We start from the raw sequence: 18,490 nt of genomic DNA, 5'->3' as shown, positions 1-18,490 counted from the left end.
TTATCTGCTTCATTTAGTTTTTGAGTGGTGCAACCACTCCTACAACCAAGAATGTCCATGTGTATCAGTCAGTCAAGAGCACGAGTGGTGTGCGCATGCATGAAATTGGAACACGAGAAGTATGTGACATGGCTGCCACCTGCTGGACGCAAATCGAACTTCTGACTGTCTATGTTCATTGATATCCATTATAAATCTGACGGAGCAGAAAGAGAGAGAGAGAGAGAGAGAGGAGGGGGGGGGGAGGGGAGTTGCACCACTCGGTTCACACAGGTGTTTTTTTATATGAATGTCGTATAAAAGCATATAAGTATGACGTTTATCACAAACCAAACCGTTTGAAAATCGGTTTAAAATTGAGCAAGTTATGGTTATTTAAAAGTACATGCCCCATAGACACAATGTTATGCTGCCCCGAAGTAAGATGGCCGCCACATAGCAACGTCGCTCTCCATTGGCCAGAGCGCGGGTGAGCCATCTAGCTTTCTTATATATAATATATATCTATGTCCACAGCATTGTTTCCCAAACAGTGGGTCGGGACCTATTTGTGGGTCACGGAAACATTTTTATGGGCCACTTATGTTTTGTTTCCTACATTTAGCTTTTTAATTATTATTTCAAAACATTTACAAAAACATTCAATCATTTCAGGAAGAAATGAAATGAAATGAAAATAGCAGATCTAGAAGCTCACAACGCGGCGTGAAGCGACGTGTTATGAGCTTATACAGTAGATCTGCTATTTTCACTAGTTTGGGCCCCAGGCTAAAAAGGTTTGGGAAACACTGGTCGACGGGGACACCCCAGGGGTCGGTACCAGGCCCCCCCTCCCGTTTCAGCTCTACACTAAATAGAAACTAGGGTTTTTAAGTGGTTAACGGCGCAGAAGAGCGGCGCATCCAGTGCTAAAACTCCCAGGACACACTATGTCAATAATGAACAAACCCACACTGCGGGCAGCACGGCTACCACAGACAGAGAACGTGGCCAACTCTCTGCTAGGTATAAACCCCACAGACACCGTGGCCAACTCTCTGCTAGGTATAAACCCCACAGACACCGCTTCGAGAATTATGTTCTATTAGAAACAGCACATTTTGAATCTGCTGCTGCTTATTACGCGGAATTGAACAGAACAGACAGACAGACAGACAGAGAGTGCAGTGTGTCTCGTGTTACCTGGTAGGAAGGGCTGCTTCATGGTCTCCATCAGACTCTTGAGGTCATGCTCCACATAGTTCATAACAATGTAGATCTTGTCCATATTGCTTCCAACCACGATTTCCTAAAGCAGATTTTTTTCCGGGGGGGAAGGAGGGCATAAGTAGATGATATTGGAAAGCTCTTTTTTTTCAACAGATCGTTTGCACTTCATTTTAAAATGCGGCCAGAGTAGAGGATTTACCAAAATGTTAACCCTCTGTCTAAAAACAACTATTATGTCTTTTTGAAGGGGCGGCAGGTGGTTCAGCGGTAGAGTGACCGGATAGAAACCGCAAGGTTCCCAGTTTGAACCCGGGCTCCAACAGAGTTAGTGTCGAAGTGTCCTCGACTTAAATAGCACTTTATGCAGACATAGAACTCTATAGTGTACATGCATAGAACATAATATAGATATTCCGCTGTTCTTAGCTTACGTATGATTCATGATTATATTTTTATGTATTTGTATTACCATGTTTTTTGTTCTTGCTTACTCTCTAGTCGCTCTGGATTAAGAGTGTCTGCTAAATTGTAAACATTTACATTTTATAAGAACAAGAACATCCTTTTGAGGGAAACATTTACATTTTATGAGAACATTCATGTCTTTTTGAGGTAAACATTTACATTTTATGAGAACAAACATTGTCTTCTCTTAAAGCTACAATCTGTACGTTTTACGACAGAGAAAGTTAATTATCTCAATCTGGATCCACCACCAACCGCTGCAGGTTGGTGGTGGATAGTGTATTCTCACCCTGACTGTGACCATGTTGGGGTGCTGTGCTTTCAGCATAGTGTATTCTCACCCTGACTGTGACCATGTTGGGGTGCTGTGCTTTCAGCATAGTGTATTCTCACCCTGACTGTGACCATGTTGGGGTGCTGTGCTTTCAGCATAGTGTATTCTCACCCTGACTGTGACCATGTTGGGGTGCTGTGCTTTCAGCATAGTGTATTCTCACCCTGACTGTGACCATGTTGGGGTGCTGTGCTTTCAGGGTAGTGTATTCTCACCCTGACTGTGACCATGTTGGGGTGCTGTGCTTTCAGCATAGTGTATTCTCACCCTGACTGTGACCATGTTGGGGTGCTGTGCTTTCAGCATAGTGTATTCTCACCCTGACTGTGACCATGTTGGGGTGCTGTGCTTTCAGGGTAGTGTATTCTCACCCTGACTGTGACGATGTTGGGGTGCTGTGCTTTCAGGATAGTGTATTCTCACCCTGACTGTGACGATATTGGGGTGCTGTGCTTTCAGGATAGTGTTGATTTCACGGAGCGAGGTGATGGGGAAGCCTTCCTTCTCCTTCTCCATCTTCAGCCTCTTCAAGGCTACGATCTCGTCTGTGAAAATGAAGACGTGGTTTTGTTGGTTTGCAAATACAGATTTATTTATTTTCCTTCTTTGTTTGTATAAAGCGGTGGTTCCCAAAGTGGCGTCGGGGGATCCCCCAGGGGTCCTTGAGGGAGTTCCAGGAGGTCCCCACCTCAATGATAGTTAGGAACAAAATGGACCCTTATGGGTCTGTATCTCAGAGTGTACAAACGGACCCTAACAGGTCCATTTGTACACTCTCAGAGTTAAACTAACAGTGATTTTGGTTGAGAATCACTGCTGGAACCGTAATAAAAATCTTCTCTTATGGGGGTCCCTGGCATATCTATTCAAATGGGGGTCTGCAGGCTAATAAATGACAATTTAGGGGTCCTTGACATGAAATAGTTTGGGAACCACTGGTATAAAAGGACATGTGAAAGACTGTTTTCTTACCTGTCTTTTTGTCCTTGGCTCTGTACACCACACCGTACGTCCCCTCCTCTATACGGTTCAGACACTGGAACTCCTCAACACTGCGGCAGCCCTAAAAAAAACACAAAAAACTAAATATGATGCAACCAATTGAGATTCAAGGACGATCTGGGCCAGGGAACCATTTTGCATTCAAAATGTTTGTATTCACTGGCAGTGGTCATAGTAGCCACAGCGGCATGGTAGATCAAAAAATATATATATTCACACGTTTCCTCAATCTAGTATTCCTGTATATCCATGTGATTGACTAATAAATAACGTTCTAACCCTTTCTCTGACCAACTTGATTTCATCTGTGTTCTGGTCTTTTTTTTGGCTCAGACCGTTGCGATCTTGGAATGGAAGCATAAGCACCACTGAACAATCAGCCATTCATTTTCTCCATAGAGATTTACAGTGGAGATTTTTCAGTGGTGCCAGAAAGCCACGCCCACTGCTATGCCCTGTAGGAGACAATAGGCCTATCTCACAGCCCTTCCCGGCCCCTTTTCTGAGCTAATGGTGTTGACGTGACGTCACTCCATAGCAGGTCCAGAGCTGCCAACCTGCACACATTTTGTGTACCAACCACTCAATTCTAGGCTTATAGACACCTAGAATTGCGTGGTTGGTACACAAAATGTGTGCAGGTTGGCAGCTCTGCAGGTCTGGATGTAGCTCTGGTCCATAGCCTTACTCATGGACCAGAGCTACATCCCTACCTGCTATCTCTGCCCCATTTAAGGCCGTTTCCAAATGTTAAAATATAATGTCTATGGAGTGACGTCACGTCAACACCACTAGGTCTGGAAAGGGGGCGGGGAATGGCTTTGAGATAGGCCTATCCTGCATGCCACAACCAATGGGGTTGGCTCGGTGTTCTGCGTGGCACGTACGGACCTTAGAGTATATATATTAATAAAGACGGCACCCGGAGGAAACCCTGAGGCGAAATAGACATGGTGGCCGAATTTGGTATTGCAGCGCTGGGCCAGCGCTGGTCCGTTCATGCGCTTTAGAGAAACTTAATGCAAGTGGATGGGAGGAGAAATCCGGTGCTAAGGTACGGACCTGTAGAGCAGGGAGATATTTGGGCAGCTCCTTCTTTAGCTCCACGGGCGAGATGGGCGGAGAGTCGGGGATGTAGTTCTCTTCGGGGGTCGGGGAGCGGGAGTGGGTCTGAGAGTGGGGGCTGGGGTCACGGTCCCCCGCCTCCTCCTCTTCCGCCTCCTCGTCGTCCTCGTCATCATCGTCCATGTCCTCGCCGCTCTCCTCCGTGTCGTGGTCAAAGCGCGACTCCGGCACTGAGGAGGAGGTGACCATCAGGAATTAAAATATTGATTGTCGTCTTCTTTTAGTCTTAGTAGTTTTAGTATTACTATAACGCCAAGAGCCGGTAAAAATCCTTATTAAACATTATAAGCCCTTATCTCGTCCAATCTCGCCCTAGGTGATCTGTGATCATTAATTAATCTCGTCCAATCTCGCCCTAGGTGATCTGTGATCATTAATTAATCTCGTCCAATCTCGCCCTAGGTGAGGAATGAAATAATATACAGGTATATATATATATATATAATTATTTGTTGTGGTCTTTATTATATCAATTCATTAACGACTATCCAAAACATAGTCGGGTGACGTGTCTACCTGCAGGAATGTGGTTCCCATTCTCCGTCTCCTCGTTGAACTCGTCAGACTGCTCCTCATCGCTCACGTCTTCTGAGAGACGAGACAAACAAGCATGTGAGCCATGCCCACCACTAAGTAGTATAGCAGTAGTTTAGAACAGTGGTTCCCAAAGTGGGGTCCGGGGACCCCCCAGGGGTCCTTGAGAGAGTTCCAGGGGATCCCCAGCTAAATGATAGTTTGGAACCAAATGGACCCTTATGGCTCTGTAACTCTGAGAATGTACAAATGGAAACAAATGGACGGGTCCATTTGTTTCCATTTGTACACTCTCAAGTTAAATTAACATTGATTTTACAGTCTAAATTAATTAACCCTAACCCCCAGAGATAGAAATGCCATTAAATGGGGGTCTGTAGACTAATATGCATGTCAAACTGGGGGTCCTTGAAAGTAAACGGGTTGAGAATCACCGCTAGAGCCGTACAAATCTTCTCTTTTCGGGGTCCTTGGCATATATTTTCGAATGGGGGTCTGCGGGCTAATCAGTGTCGATTAGAGGGTCCTTGACATGAAAACGTTTGGGGAACCACTGGTTTAGAAGCATGGGTCGTGGTGGTACCTGCGCTCTGGTCAGATCGTCCTGAAACGGAGCCCGACTCCTCCTCGTCTTCCTCCTCCTCCCCTTCCTCCCCTTCTTCTCCTTCCGTTTGGCTACTGGACTCATCGTCGTCGTCGTCCTCCCCATCCTCTGAGCCGGACGCTGATCCTGCTAGATGCGGTTCAAATCATATTCTACTGAGTAATGATCAATACACCAGGTCAAGTCCGTCTATGGTCTTTGTAACGTTACGTTACAGTGGCCAATAATGCACTCCAAGCGACCTCTCTGCTCACTAGCCTCACAGTCAACACATGCTGCTGAAAGTCAGGGTACCATACTGCCATTAATAACCAATATAAGGCAAAAATGTTCTAAATTTCATTATACTTTATGTATACTATGTGAAAATCTCTTTACCTATAGAAGACGCTGTACTTGTCTTGCGTTCAATGTCACTGATGTCCTCCAGGTTTGCCAGTGGGTCTTTGTCCTCGGGCCTGTCTTCCTTGGAGACTGGAGTGAGAACAAAAGAAGCAGGGGTTATTATAGCAGAGGACAAACTGGCCCTCTGGTGATCAACGTGCTTGGGCAGAGGAGGCGCTGAGACATTACCCTCGCTTCCACTTCTCCGTGGTTCGCTGTGCTCCGATCTGTCCCGAGGTGCTCGGTTGGGACTGCGGCTGCGGTGGCTCTGTTTGGCCTTGTCTCCGTATTCCTCAGGCAGGGCCCCCCGGTGGTGCAATGGCACTGTGGAGGCAAGCACAAGTCATTCAATAAGAGATACCTTGATACAACTAGCAGCATTGAAGAAAACACAAGCTAAAAAAGAAGCTAAAATGTACAGTACATTGTTTCTTTTCAAAAAGCAGTGTTGGGGAACAGGAACCGAGTAAATCAATTTGTATTCAATACTAAAAGGTGTAACAGTACAACCCCTAAGTTCTACACAGTAATCTTCCTTGACAACTGCCCTAATTATCCTACTCCATATCCTGTATATCCCCTGCTGAACCGAAAGCATGGGGAGAGTATGTTTTGCACTCCGTCCGTGTGTGAGTGTCAGTCAGTCCGTCCGTCTGTTACCAGCTAATCTCCGGCTACGTTAATTAACATGGTCGATGCCAAATTTTGCACATACACTCCCTAGATGCCAACGATGAAATTTCCGTTTCGTTTCGTAGTTAGACAATTGTATAGACCAGTGGTTCCTAAACGTTTTAGCCCGTGACCCAAAACAGAAGGAACAACATATGTTCAGATGGGGGTCAGTGGCCACATACACATAATTCTGGGGCTCCTTGACATGATTTATTTTGAGAACCACTGATATAGGAACATAGTTTTTTTCAGAAAACTGTCACGATTTAGGGTCTGGGTCTATAACTCAGAGTGTACAAATGGAACCAAATTCTGGTTCCATTTGTACACTTAAATTAACATTGATTTTACAATATAAATTGGGGTCCCAGAGATAGAAATGCCATTAAATGGGGGTAGGTAGACTAATATGCATGTCAACCTGAGGGTCCTTGAAATTAAAATGGTTGAGAGTCACTGCTGGAGCCATCAAAATCTTCTTTCAAATGGGGGTCCGCGGGCTCATTAGTGTCAATTTGGGGGTCCTCGACATGAAAACATTTGGGAACCACTGCTATAGGGCACCAAGCTGGGGTGTGAGAAGTGAGAGCCACCAACCGTCTCTGCGCGGTTCGCGCTCTTTGCGCCGCTCGTCCCCCCTCCTCTCCCGCTCCTTCAGGTCTCTCTGCTCCTTCTGCTGCTGCTGCTCACGGACTTTGCGGTCGCGCTCGCGCTGCCGCTCCAGCTGCTCCAGGCGTTCCCTGTAGCGCGGAGAAGACGGCAATCCTGTCAAGAGACCTAAGCTCTGCTCTGAAAGAGACCCCTCTTCTCTCTGTCTGCAGGACACAACAGCCATCCAAGTACAGCAGGCCTGTCACAGTTATTACATGATAAACCGCCTATTGGCAAAGTATTTGAGATAATCAATCACCATTATTTTTTGCATAATCGTCAAAATCATTTCCATGTTGAAGAAAATGTTTTTCAAACATTTTTCCAAAACATTGTATTAATAGCAGATCGGCTATTTCCACTACTTAAAAAAAATATCGTATTTAAAATATTTATCAGTATGAATTATTAAATGTCAACAATTTCTTTATATAGCTTAAAAGGCAAAACAGAAATGTAACTTTCATTCATAATGTTCAATGCCAAAAACAATGACAATTATAGGAGAATTCCAGACTAGGCATTTTCTTACCTTAAACCATTCGGGACGGGAACCCCTTTTGGTGTTAAGCGTTATGTTATACTTTAGCTATTGAAGAATAGTGCACAGAGTGCCGCGCTACGAGCTTGTAGATCTGCTATTTTTGAAAAATCATGAAAATGTACGTGGCGCAAATCTTTGAATATATATTATTTCAGAGCAAACATTTTTAACTCATATCTTTGCTTCTGGGGGGTGGGGTGGGGGGGGCTGGAACACCACATTTTCAGATGGAGGTGCGCGACCAAATCCAGATAATTGACATGAAAAAGGTTGAGCACCAGAACGAGTGGTACAGGTGAACATTTTCATAACTCCCGGCTGTAAGTGACAGCGTTTTGCGGTAAACTGCTTATATTTATCAAGAGAATTCGCCAATATCCGTTGTTCATAATGACAGAAACCTCTCCACATTGTGTTAGATGGGCACTTCGGGAAGTCTCGCATGACAAGATATCATCAAAGTCCCCTCGTAAACATTACGGCAGCCCATTTGGGACAAAACACTGAAGAGAATTGAGTTGTTATGAACGACATATCTATAAAAACAAAATGGAATTTCGAGCAATACAAATAAGCTATTTACTACAAAACCCAGTGGCTCACGCTCTGAACTGCGGTGCACTCGGCATGGAGTCATGAGCATTCTCACCTGTACCATTTGTCTGGGATATAGAGCGTCGCAGTCCCGCCCCCTTTCATGACGACGCCAGGCCCAGAAATGATTCCCAATGCATTTTTCCCATAGACATTTCAAAAAGTATTTATTTAAAGACGGTTACGCCGCGGAAAAAGCCAACTCGAGTTGTGACAACTCATGATAAACAATTTTGGACCAAACAAATAATTACAAAGAAAAACAACAAGTGTTGTAACCTGCTGTTTTTTCTTCTTTCTAATTATTTGTTCAGCCCAATTTTTTGTTTGTTGTCATGATTTGTCACAACTCGAGTTGGCTTTGTACGACGCTTAAAAGGTCTTTAAATAAATACTTTTTGAAAAGTCTATGAGAAAAATGAACGAGGAATAATTTCCTGGGCCCTGGTAGGGGGAGGGACTGCGACGCTCTATAACATCAGATTAAAGGTAAGAAAAAGCCTAGTCCGGAATTCTCCTTTTATCGTAAAGTAAAATGTACATCCAAGCATTGTGTGCATCATTAAAACACACCGACAGGGTTTCCCTCAGAAGCTGTGCACAATTTGTGGCACCTGGGGGTACTCAAGCACCCCGCCCCCAACTGTGTGGGTGTGTCAGAGTAATTAAAATATTTAACCAGTTTGTTTCGAAATATTCAATAATGCAAAGTCGCAGAAATTGTATACAGTAGGAATATAGGAAACGAGCAAATAAACAAACATGCCCTTTAACCCACACTAGTCCCATTGCCCCATGCGATACAATGTCATACATCGTAATAAAATGTTCCAGTTGCCCTAAGTAGAAATGTATTTATTTCTGATGTTAACAGAGGGGCGTGGGTATTACCTGGGGGAAACCCTGTCACAGTGACTCATGGTGATCACATTCTCATAGCTGGTAGGCCTGCAGCAAAAGAGAATGTACAGTTTTGTGTGCGGCAGTGTTGTTTTTGACAGCAAATTTTTATTTTAGTTTTAGTCATAGTCTCTTCAATAGTTGATTTAGTTTCAGTCACATTTTAGTCACCTGGAATGTTTTAGCGTTAGTCTAGTTTTAGTCGACTAAATATCATAAGATTTTAGTCGACTAAATCTATGTACAGTTGATTTAGTCGACTAAAATGCATTTTGGCGGGCCTTGATGCCGTCGAAATAGATTTTACACTTGCTGAAAATAGCCGATCTACAAGCACACAACACGTTGCAGGGCGACCCGTTGTGAGCTTTTACATCGGCTATTTTCAGCATGCAACCAAGTGTAAAATGACTTATACTGGATCTCTTGTCCACTAGTCCCTTCCTAACATTTTAGTCTATTTTTTATTTGTTGACGAAATTAGTTTCCATTTAGTTTTCGTCAGTGAAAAAAGGTAGTCGATGAGAATTTTTCGCCTTAGTTTAACCCATTCTGGGCGGGAACCCCTTTTGGTATTTTAAACATTATGTTATAATTTAGCTATTGAAAAATAGCAAATCTACGAGCTTGTAGGTCTGCTATTTTAGAAAAATCGTGAAAAATGGAGGATTTAGAATAATTGTTTGAAATTTTGAGGTCAGGCCTAAATGGGTTAAGTCGACGAAATCAACAGTGGTGTCTGGGTCAACATGTGTGCTGTGTGGTCTGTCGTCACCTCTCTCTGAGGGAGTGCGCTCTGGCCTGTTCCCGGCGCTTCTGTCTCTCCCAGTCTCGCCTGGCTTTGTCCTCCTCCCACTGGCGCTTCCGGCGCTCACTCTCCCGCTCTTTCTCTTTGTCTTTGGGCCGCACGTGTTTTCCTGCTGTGAAGATGAACATATGTGAAATGATGTCAGCAAATAGTCCATTCCATTTTTATTATTATTTTTTATAGTTTTTCTGTCGGTATAGAAAAGACAGGAAACGGGGAGAGAGCTGGGTTAGCGGCACACAGAAAATGGTCCGGCCGACCAGTGTTGTTTTCGTCGACTAAAACTATGACGAAAAATGTTTGTCGACTATTCAGTTTGTCTTTTTTCACTGACGAAAACTAAATGGAAACTAAATGAAAACTAAGCTATGATGACTAAAACAAAGACTAAATATATTGACAATTTCGTCAACAAATAAAAACTAGACTAAAATGTTAAACAGGGACTAGTGGACAAGAGCCATTTTACACATGGTTGCATGCTGAAAATAGCAGATCTACAAGCTCGAGCTTGTAGATCTGCTATTTTCAGCAACGACGGCATCAAGACCTGCCAAAATCTTATGATGTTTAGTCGACTAAAACTAGACTAACACTAAGACATTCCAGGTGACTAAAATGTGACTAAAACTAAATGAAAACTACGCAAAAGACTATGGACTAAAACTAAAATCAAAATTTGCTGCCAAAAACAACACTGCGGCCGACCTGTGAATCAAACTGGGGACCCACTGGAGTCATGCAGCATGCTCCTCAACTATCTGGCTATCAGGTGACGGTCGTCCGACAAACGCACACGAAACATAAATCGTGCAACAAGTGACGCACCTCCTTCTGCAGAGTGGCTGCGATGCCGTCTTTTCTCTTTTCTCTTCTCCTCCTTTCTGTGGTGAGATTTGTCTTTCCTCGCCACTTGCTGGGGAGGCTTGATTGCTAGTGAGTCATCCTCTTCTCCTCTGGATTCAATGTAACAGAAAACAAATAATGAACAATCAATCAAGTTTATTATGATGGTAAGGTAATGTGAAACGTTGGTGTAGCGTCAAAGGGGCTACTGGTTGCCCGACGCCGAGGGTCTAGTCATGACGTGTGATAAAAAGACTGATGTCCAAGCGTTGACTTAACCCATTCTGACCGGGCACCCATTTTGGTGTCGGCATCATGTTATGCTTTAGCTATTGAAAAATAGCAGATCTACAAGCTCATAGCTTGTAGGTCTGCTATTTTTGAAAAATCGACAAGAACGACTGACATTTTTAGAATCTGATCTCAGGTCAGAATGGGTTGATCAGACCAGTGTGTGTCCAGTGGAAACCTCATATGAATCTGATCTCAGGTCAGAATGGGTTAAAGTTCGAAATTGATATTTACTCACTGTATTAAATAAAGCAAAAAAGGATGTAAAAACCATATAAATCAACAGCCTATGTCTCACAGTCAAAAAACTGTTTGCCTTCACATCAGGACAACAACAGAGCATTCAATCAGGTCTCATTAAGTAACCTGGCCAACCTTGGCCTTGAACAAGCCCTTGGAATGACGTCATTTCATGACGTTTTCTGATTTTTAGCAGCGTTTTTCCGTCGGTTTTCCGAGAAACGTGCCCAGTGTGCAACCACCTTTACTCTTCCTACTGCAAACACTGGCCCTCACTCATTTGGATTATTGTCGAATGGTATGGGCTAGTGCTGCAAAAAAGGATTTAGTGAAATTACAATTGGTTCAAAATAGAGCTGCACGTATTGCTCTGTGAAGAACAAACACCAGCAGAATGCATGCCACTTTGGGATGGCCACTGATGGAGGACAGACTTCATATTTCCCTGCTGTCTTTTGTCAGAGGTATTATTTAATCTAAAGTCCTGGCTGTCCTGTATTGCAGGCTGAAGTTCAGCTCTGATGAACACACCTACAATACCAGACATTCAGCACAAGGTCTTTTTACGTTTCCCATCTAAAAAAAGAATGCAATGCAACACACAGTAATATATAGAGCAATGAAAGAGCTGCATAGTCTTCCTTCACAAATCAGACGGGCAACAAGTAAATCAGATTTTAAAAATAAGTTAAAGAAATATCTCATGTCACTTGCTTTTGGATGATGGTCAACACATTGAACACTGTTTAAAATCTTTCATACTGTAACGGTAGGCTACTCAAACTGAAATTGTAGTCATGGTTGCTAACTTGCAATGTTATATTTATGAATCACTTGTTTGATATTTAGTTGTATTTTATTATTTTAACTGTTTTGTAAAATGTATTTCATATGATGTAATGTATTTTATGTGTGGACCCCAGGAAGAGTAGCTTCTACTAAGGTAGTAGCTAATGGGGATCCAAATAAACAAAAACTTTCCGGGCCGCTTCCCTACTTCCGTGTTACCGATGATACTAATTAAGGCTCTGTTCCATTTAGTGTGCAGTGGTTCTCAAAACTTTAATTTCAAGGGTTCCATTTGTATACTCTCAGAGTTGCACTCCCGTACGGGGCCCTTTGGAACGCACTCAAGGAAGGACACTTTGAGACCCACTGGTGTACCAGAGTGTTTCCAGCAGCACCCTGACTCTGTTTGACCCGAATGGATTCATTAGTATCAACTATTCCACAATCTCCGAATGCTATATAGAGTCTGGAACTATAGCCCCCATGAGCCGAGTAAGAAAGCTGCCATTTCCGTTCACGAAAATATATTTTTATTTTTGTATTTTATTTTCTGCTAAGCAACAAGCTATATATTATGCTTAGATGATTTCTATTAATTTTAGAATAATTTTGCACGACTGTAAAGGCGAAACGGAAGTGGGGAGGAGGATCCACTTCCGCTTTATATTTTGCTCATGATAGCTCTTCCGTTGGTCCAGACTGTATGATGAAGCATTTGGAAATTGCGAGAGTCAACAGTCTGGTAACGCGAGACTAGTATCATCGGTAACAGCTGGAAGGAAGGAAGTAGGGAAGGGGCCCCAAGTTCTTTCCAACATGGCATGTTTGTGCATGTAGCCCATTGGAGAGACTGTACCTGTCCTCTGTGGAGTCTTCCCGTGTGTATGGGCCCGGGGAATTACGGATCGTTATTTCCATCTTCTGGTCCTGTAGTTCTCCTTCCTCCAGTGTGTCACGCTTGGCTTCCCGACCATCCGCCTGTGGAACAGGACACGAAGCCAACTGCATACAGGAGCACAAACAATACAGAATGAGATCATTTTCAGTTCGAGCAACATAATAATTACCACATTTCAGAATCTATAAGCCTAGCTTTACCATATCACAGTGCAAGGTAAGGTATTAACTGTATTTTGAAACTAACTTAAAATAAAACCTTTTCGTTTAATAATGTAAGTCAATGGGACTCGGATGGATCGAGCCGAAACCTTTCCGGAATTTGGAGTCATACATCATAGATTCATAGTCATCAGATGAGTCATAATGTTGACATAAATGATTGATGTCACAGGCTGGCCACATGAAATCTGAGATCCATATTGGATCTGGCTTTGGGGCCCACGGAACATAATAGCCGCTACTGTGTACAGTCAGAATAACACAATGCAACTGGGTGATGGTGTACATTTTTCTGGCGCCTGGGCTCTATCTTCTCTTCGAGTTCCCTTCTGCGTTTTTTCTCTTGTAAAATTTCGTCGAGTGTTTTCACTTTCCAGGTGTCCTTTTCGTCCCCCATCGGCGCCCACACTCCACCACCTGCGGCACATACACAAAAGCAAGCGTCACATCACTGAAGATCCATGTGAATCATTAGGAATAATATGAAATAAAATAAGAGCCGGTGATATTAACCACATCATCATATGGTGAAAAGCGTAAAATAGTTGATCTACAAGCACTAGCTCTTAGATATTTTGCATAGAAATGTTTGATAACATGCTATTAATTACAATTGTATTTACCCAAAAATAACAATATATCATACATCTTACACATAACATGCCCAAAATAGCATCCAAAATAGGGATGCAAGGTTGAACGTGGTTAATTCCAATAATTGATATCATTATGCAGAGGAGACAAGCAGAAACAAAGGGGCTACTGTGGAACAGGGGAAGAAGTGTCAAGGAGTAACTAAACGACAAACAAAGCCTAAGTCATAATTGGTTGTGTCTGTTTCTCAAATGTAGCAGGGTAGTAGTGAACAGAGTAATCTAGTAAGAGAGTGGCGACACTAGCGTTGACTCCCATTGTAACAATAGAATGCGGAAGTGCTCATTCTATCTCAATGGGATAGCCCATAGATCAAAGCGTGTCGCCACTCTCTTACTATTCCACTCGTCGGGTAGTGAAGTGATACTAAAGGGAAGAAAAGGACTGAGCTTGTTTCCTATGGTTACCTGGGTGCCTTGCATGTTATCCAATCAAGCAGTAACTTCTCACAATCACTGGTAAAAGAACAAAATACAAAAAAACAGACTAATCCAAACTGATGCTCATATTTTGGTGGGTGGATATGGGGATGTTTAAAGACTTATTTATATTCAAGGGTTTATTCATTGCCCCCAAAATAAAGGACGTTTGTTTTCGCACTGCAGTAGGGCATAATAAAAACACATGCTCCTTAGGGCTGCTGCACAATTAATAGAAATGTCACAATTTAGATTTCACAATTAGGGCTGACCTTCGATCGTTATTTTATTTTTTAGGCAAAGCTTTGAGCCGATTAAAGGGCTGATTAAAAAAAATAGTCTGTGATTCATGAATCATGGAGCTCAAGCACATGGCTTTGAAGGGAAGGAGATCTACAAGCTCTCTCAACATGTCATGCTGCAATGTGTTGTGGGCTTGTAGATCAGCTATTTTGATTTTTAATAAAAACGTTCAATTTTTCGATATTTATTTTTTCTCCATGTTGTCAGAATGCTTAAAATCTTTTGGGTCAGCCCTAATGCCAATTAAAAAACGTCTGATTTGGTAAGCTGTTCGTCTTGACATCATTGCACAAGAAAGTGTTAACAACCAAAACATTGTACAACCCATCTCCATGCCCATCAAGCTCAAAGACAAACAATAATATCAGGCAGATAGATACATAAGCATAAAATACCATAGAAAATGAACAACCATTACTTTAATAGTCATAATCGTGCAATTAAGCTCTCCTAAACTCCTAATACACGAGATACCCATACGCAAACCACCCTGTAAAATAATAGCAACAAACACCACACGCCATTCTTAAGTTTCAACCTGTCAAATTCAACTAACAAACCAGTGACATATTTTCTGTAGGCCTAAAGAACACATATATAGTATGAATATAATGAAAGAATATATACATATGTTCTTACTTGTACAATATATTATGATTTATTTTATTTACTTTACACACTGTCTTTCGTTAACTAAACTGGGACACACATGGCGAGTGAGACAGTGATAACACGTTAATAACTGCTTATAACAGTCCAGCATAGCCCATTAAGGCCAGTAGATGTTTCGTAATGTCACTTCCAGCATTTCGAACATGACTTGGAAAAGGGAGTTGAGCTGGTATTACTATATTTACTGTGTTTATATGTACAACAACCGTTGTATCTCTAGCACGAGTGAGCTAAGAAGCTAAGCTAAACAGAACGTCGCGCTAACGAGCAAACTGAACATGGTATGTGCTTCACATCAATCAGTGTCGCCCTAAACACAGATATATTCGACATCTTGTCATTCCGTGCGAGCCTTTGAAGCCCCTAGCTAGCCGACGCTATTCAAACAGACATTCTAAAGTTGATAATAGTCTAAAGTTGATAATAGATTCACACAAACCTGAAAATATGCTCCGCGGTATTAAACAACACCGGAAGTCTGAACACGCCGATTTTTTCTACTTCCGGTGCCACAAGAATTACCTCCGGGTGACTACAGAGTTTGGTGACTTTGGTCCCCTGCTGCTTCTGGTCAGATATAATTTAATCTCTCAAGATAGGATTCTGCTGTACTGTACAGCAGTCAGCAGTGGTTCCCAAACCTTTTCATGTCAAGGACCCCCCAAATTGACACTCATTAACCCGGCCCCACGGACCCCCCATTTGAAAAGAAATGCCAGGGACCCGCACTGGCCCTACAAAAGAAGGTTTTCGCCGTTCTAGCAGTGATTTTCAACCATTTTCATTTCAAGGACCCCCGGTTTGACCTGAATTAGGCTACGGCTACGGGGTCCCCCATTTCTATCTCTGGGACCCCAATGTATATTGTAAAAGTTAATTTAACTCTGAAAGTGTACAAATGGAATCAAATGGACCCGTTAGGTTCCATTTGGTTTCGATTTGTACACCCTGAGTTACAGACCCATATAAGGCAATTAACATCTTGGCATGGCATGTATAGGAATTGCAATTTTGGATCAAGATGGAAAGAGACCTGACTGAGGGACTATGAACTGGGGTTTATTATGGGACAAGGATGGCAGTTGCTTCATAGTCACAAAAACCCAGTTCAGATTGCTTAACTGGTTGTTGTAGTGGAGCAGTGTGGATATAAAGTGTCAAGTGACATCTGTATTTCAATTTTCAATCTATTAGTCCACTTGCCAGAATATGAACTCGGGCATTTTGAGTACACCAACATGTTATGTTAGAAATGTTGAGTAGCCTATGGGTCCCCAGCATTTAGAAACTGCCGGATGCTGTTGAGCAATCTTCATAATTGGCATAATGTGACCATACCATTACGAACCTATAAGGCAAAAAATATATATAATAATCAAAATTTCATCATTTATTGCATTTGACGTGTCAAACTAGCCTGGGGTTTTCATGATGCTGAATCCCTTCCAAGCATTAGTCTTTCACAAATGCGATGAGGTCAGCGGCAAGTGGCTATAGTTTTTAGCCCAACAAGTGGGCTTTTTTGTGCAAAACTCAGCATCATGAAAACCCCCTAGTAGTTTGACATGGCAAGGCTTACTACTACTAGCCTACCACCCCTCATTACAAAGACAAATAGAAATGGCAGGGTTTAAAATATCCATCCGTATTCCACTTCATTTTTCAAGTTGGTCAGGAGTACAGCATCTTGCAATGGGTCTGGTCCACAAGATTCGATACACCACCAAGATACCCATGTACCTGTCTAAATACTTCCTTAATGTAAACGAAGTCCACACCCACAACACCAGAGGGAGTGCAACAAACCATGTACAACCCAGATTCGGCACAAACAAGGGACTAAATTATTTTCGCTCCTATGCCACAAAAATGTGGAACGCCCTACCAACAGTCATTAAGACATGTGAATCCCTTGACTCCTTCAAAACCGCTCTCAAAGGGCACCTACGTACGGATGGCTGCAATTCGAAACTGGCCTCTGTAAAATCTGAATCCCCCCCACCGCCCCCCCCGGCCCCCCAATTTCCCCTCACTGTATATATCCCTTTTTACTTCCTATATGATGAATTCCTGTTCTGTTCTTTAGCTACATAGAAGTGTCTATTTGTATGTCTCTAAATGTTTTGATGAATTGAACAATGTGGACCCTGTTGTAAACAAGTGTAATGCTTAATTGGGTCGTCCACTCACAGTTAACAGTCTTTGTATTGAGTTTGTGCTTGAAATGTACTGTAATTCTGCAAACTGTTAATAAATATTTCAATCAATCAATAAAAAAAAAGGATATCAGGTAAGTGTGTCATCACACACACACAAATGAGATTAAGAAGTGAACTACAGTATCTATTCATGCAAGTGCTATGCAATAAATCTTCGGCAGCAGGTAGGAGACCAGAGATCAGCTCAGGTCACCTATATCTGCTATCTGTACTGTTCCTATTCACCACATTAACACAGAAAACATCATTACAACTTTCTTCTTCTCAATTTCTGTGTCTGTCTGTCTGTCTGTCTGTCTGTCTGTCTGTCTGTCTGTCTGTCTGTCTGTCTGTCTGTCTGTCTGTCTGTCTGTCTGTCTGTCTGTCTGACTCTCTGTCTCTCTCTCTCTCTCTCTCTCTCTCTCTCTCTCTCTCTCTCTCTCTCTCTCTCTCTCTCTCTCTCTCTCTCTCTCTCTCTCCACCCCACCGAAGTCAGAAAGCATATACGTAGATAGAAGGTCCTGAAATGTAATTGTGTGGACTTTGCTGGTTAGCTAATGTTAACTAACCACGCAATTACATTTCAGACCTTCTGAACTAACATCTTAGCATGCTCTGTGGTGCGTATAGGAAATGCAATTTTGGATCAAGATGGAAAGAGACCTGACTGCAAGGGACTATGAAATGGGGTTCATTATGGGACAAGGATGGTTCATAGTCACACTCCATGAGATTCCATTCTCATCAGAATTCCACGCAGAAGAAACATTAATAAAAATGACAACTTTCTCTGGTGCTGCTATCCCTTTTGGAATAAGTGTCTTTACATGTAGCCTATGTCTAATAAAATATTCAATCAATCAAAACGGTAAAACATTAATTGATCTCCTTGATGGTTCTGATTTAACCATTATGATGGGAATACTTTTATATCAATAACTAAATACGGTAATGTAAGTCTGGAGTCTGGACCAAAATATTAAAACTATAAAACAACCAGAAAAATGTATACTAGTTATTATAACCCCAGAGAAATGATCTTAATATCCAAAATATTGGACTGTTAAACCTTTGAGAGAACTTTGAATGGAACCAAACGATCCAATTAATTATTACCTTTTAACCTCAAA

General features: G+C 42.3%; 1 protein-coding gene across 10 annotated transcripts in view; it reads right to left on the bottom strand.

Moving 5' to 3' along the window:
• The window catches only part of cdk11b (cyclin dependent kinase 11B), a 28,279-nt gene extending 12,634 nt beyond the window's left edge, over positions 1 to 15,645 (bottom strand). Inside the window, exons 1-16 of one of the 10 annotated variants that reach the window (XM_083768610.1) lie at positions 15,602 to 15,645; positions 14,176 to 14,223; positions 13,401 to 13,531; positions 12,852 to 12,997; positions 10,658 to 10,785; positions 9,797 to 9,941; positions 9,013 to 9,069; positions 6,930 to 7,147; positions 5,847 to 5,981; positions 5,652 to 5,747; positions 5,253 to 5,402; positions 4,652 to 4,723; positions 4,073 to 4,305; positions 2,981 to 3,071; positions 2,432 to 2,553; positions 1,183 to 1,288 (exon numbers count right to left, since the gene is read on the bottom strand). In XM_083768610.1, coding sequence (XP_083624736.1) covers positions 1,183 to 1,288; positions 2,432 to 2,553; positions 2,981 to 3,071; positions 4,073 to 4,305; positions 4,652 to 4,723; positions 5,253 to 5,402; positions 5,652 to 5,747; positions 5,847 to 5,981; positions 6,930 to 7,147; positions 9,013 to 9,069; positions 9,797 to 9,941; positions 10,658 to 10,785; positions 12,852 to 12,997; positions 13,401 to 13,511 — 1,810 coding nt within the window. In that variant the 5' untranslated portion in view covers positions 13,512 to 13,531; positions 14,176 to 14,223; positions 15,602 to 15,645. Of the gene's footprint in view, positions 1 to 1,182; positions 1,289 to 2,431; positions 2,554 to 2,980; positions 3,072 to 4,072; positions 4,306 to 4,651; positions 4,724 to 5,252; positions 5,403 to 5,651; positions 5,748 to 5,846; positions 5,982 to 6,929; positions 7,148 to 9,012; positions 9,070 to 9,796; positions 9,942 to 10,657; positions 10,786 to 12,851; positions 12,998 to 13,400; positions 13,532 to 14,175; positions 14,977 to 15,601 lie in introns of those variants that run through there. The other 9 variants (XM_083768614.1, XM_083768618.1, XM_083768615.1 and 6 more) reach the window with 9 other exon arrangements.
• Positions 15,646 to 18,490: the final 2,845 nt, after the last annotated feature.

The sequence above is a fragment of the Protomyctophum parallelum genome (genome assembly GCF_964188405.1).
Source record: "Protomyctophum parallelum genome assembly, chromosome: 7".
NCBI lineage: Eukaryota > Metazoa > Chordata > Actinopteri > Myctophiformes > Myctophidae > Protomyctophum > Protomyctophum parallelum.
Note: the sequence above shows the minus strand (reverse complement) of the source record. Positions and strands in the feature narration are given on the sequence as shown.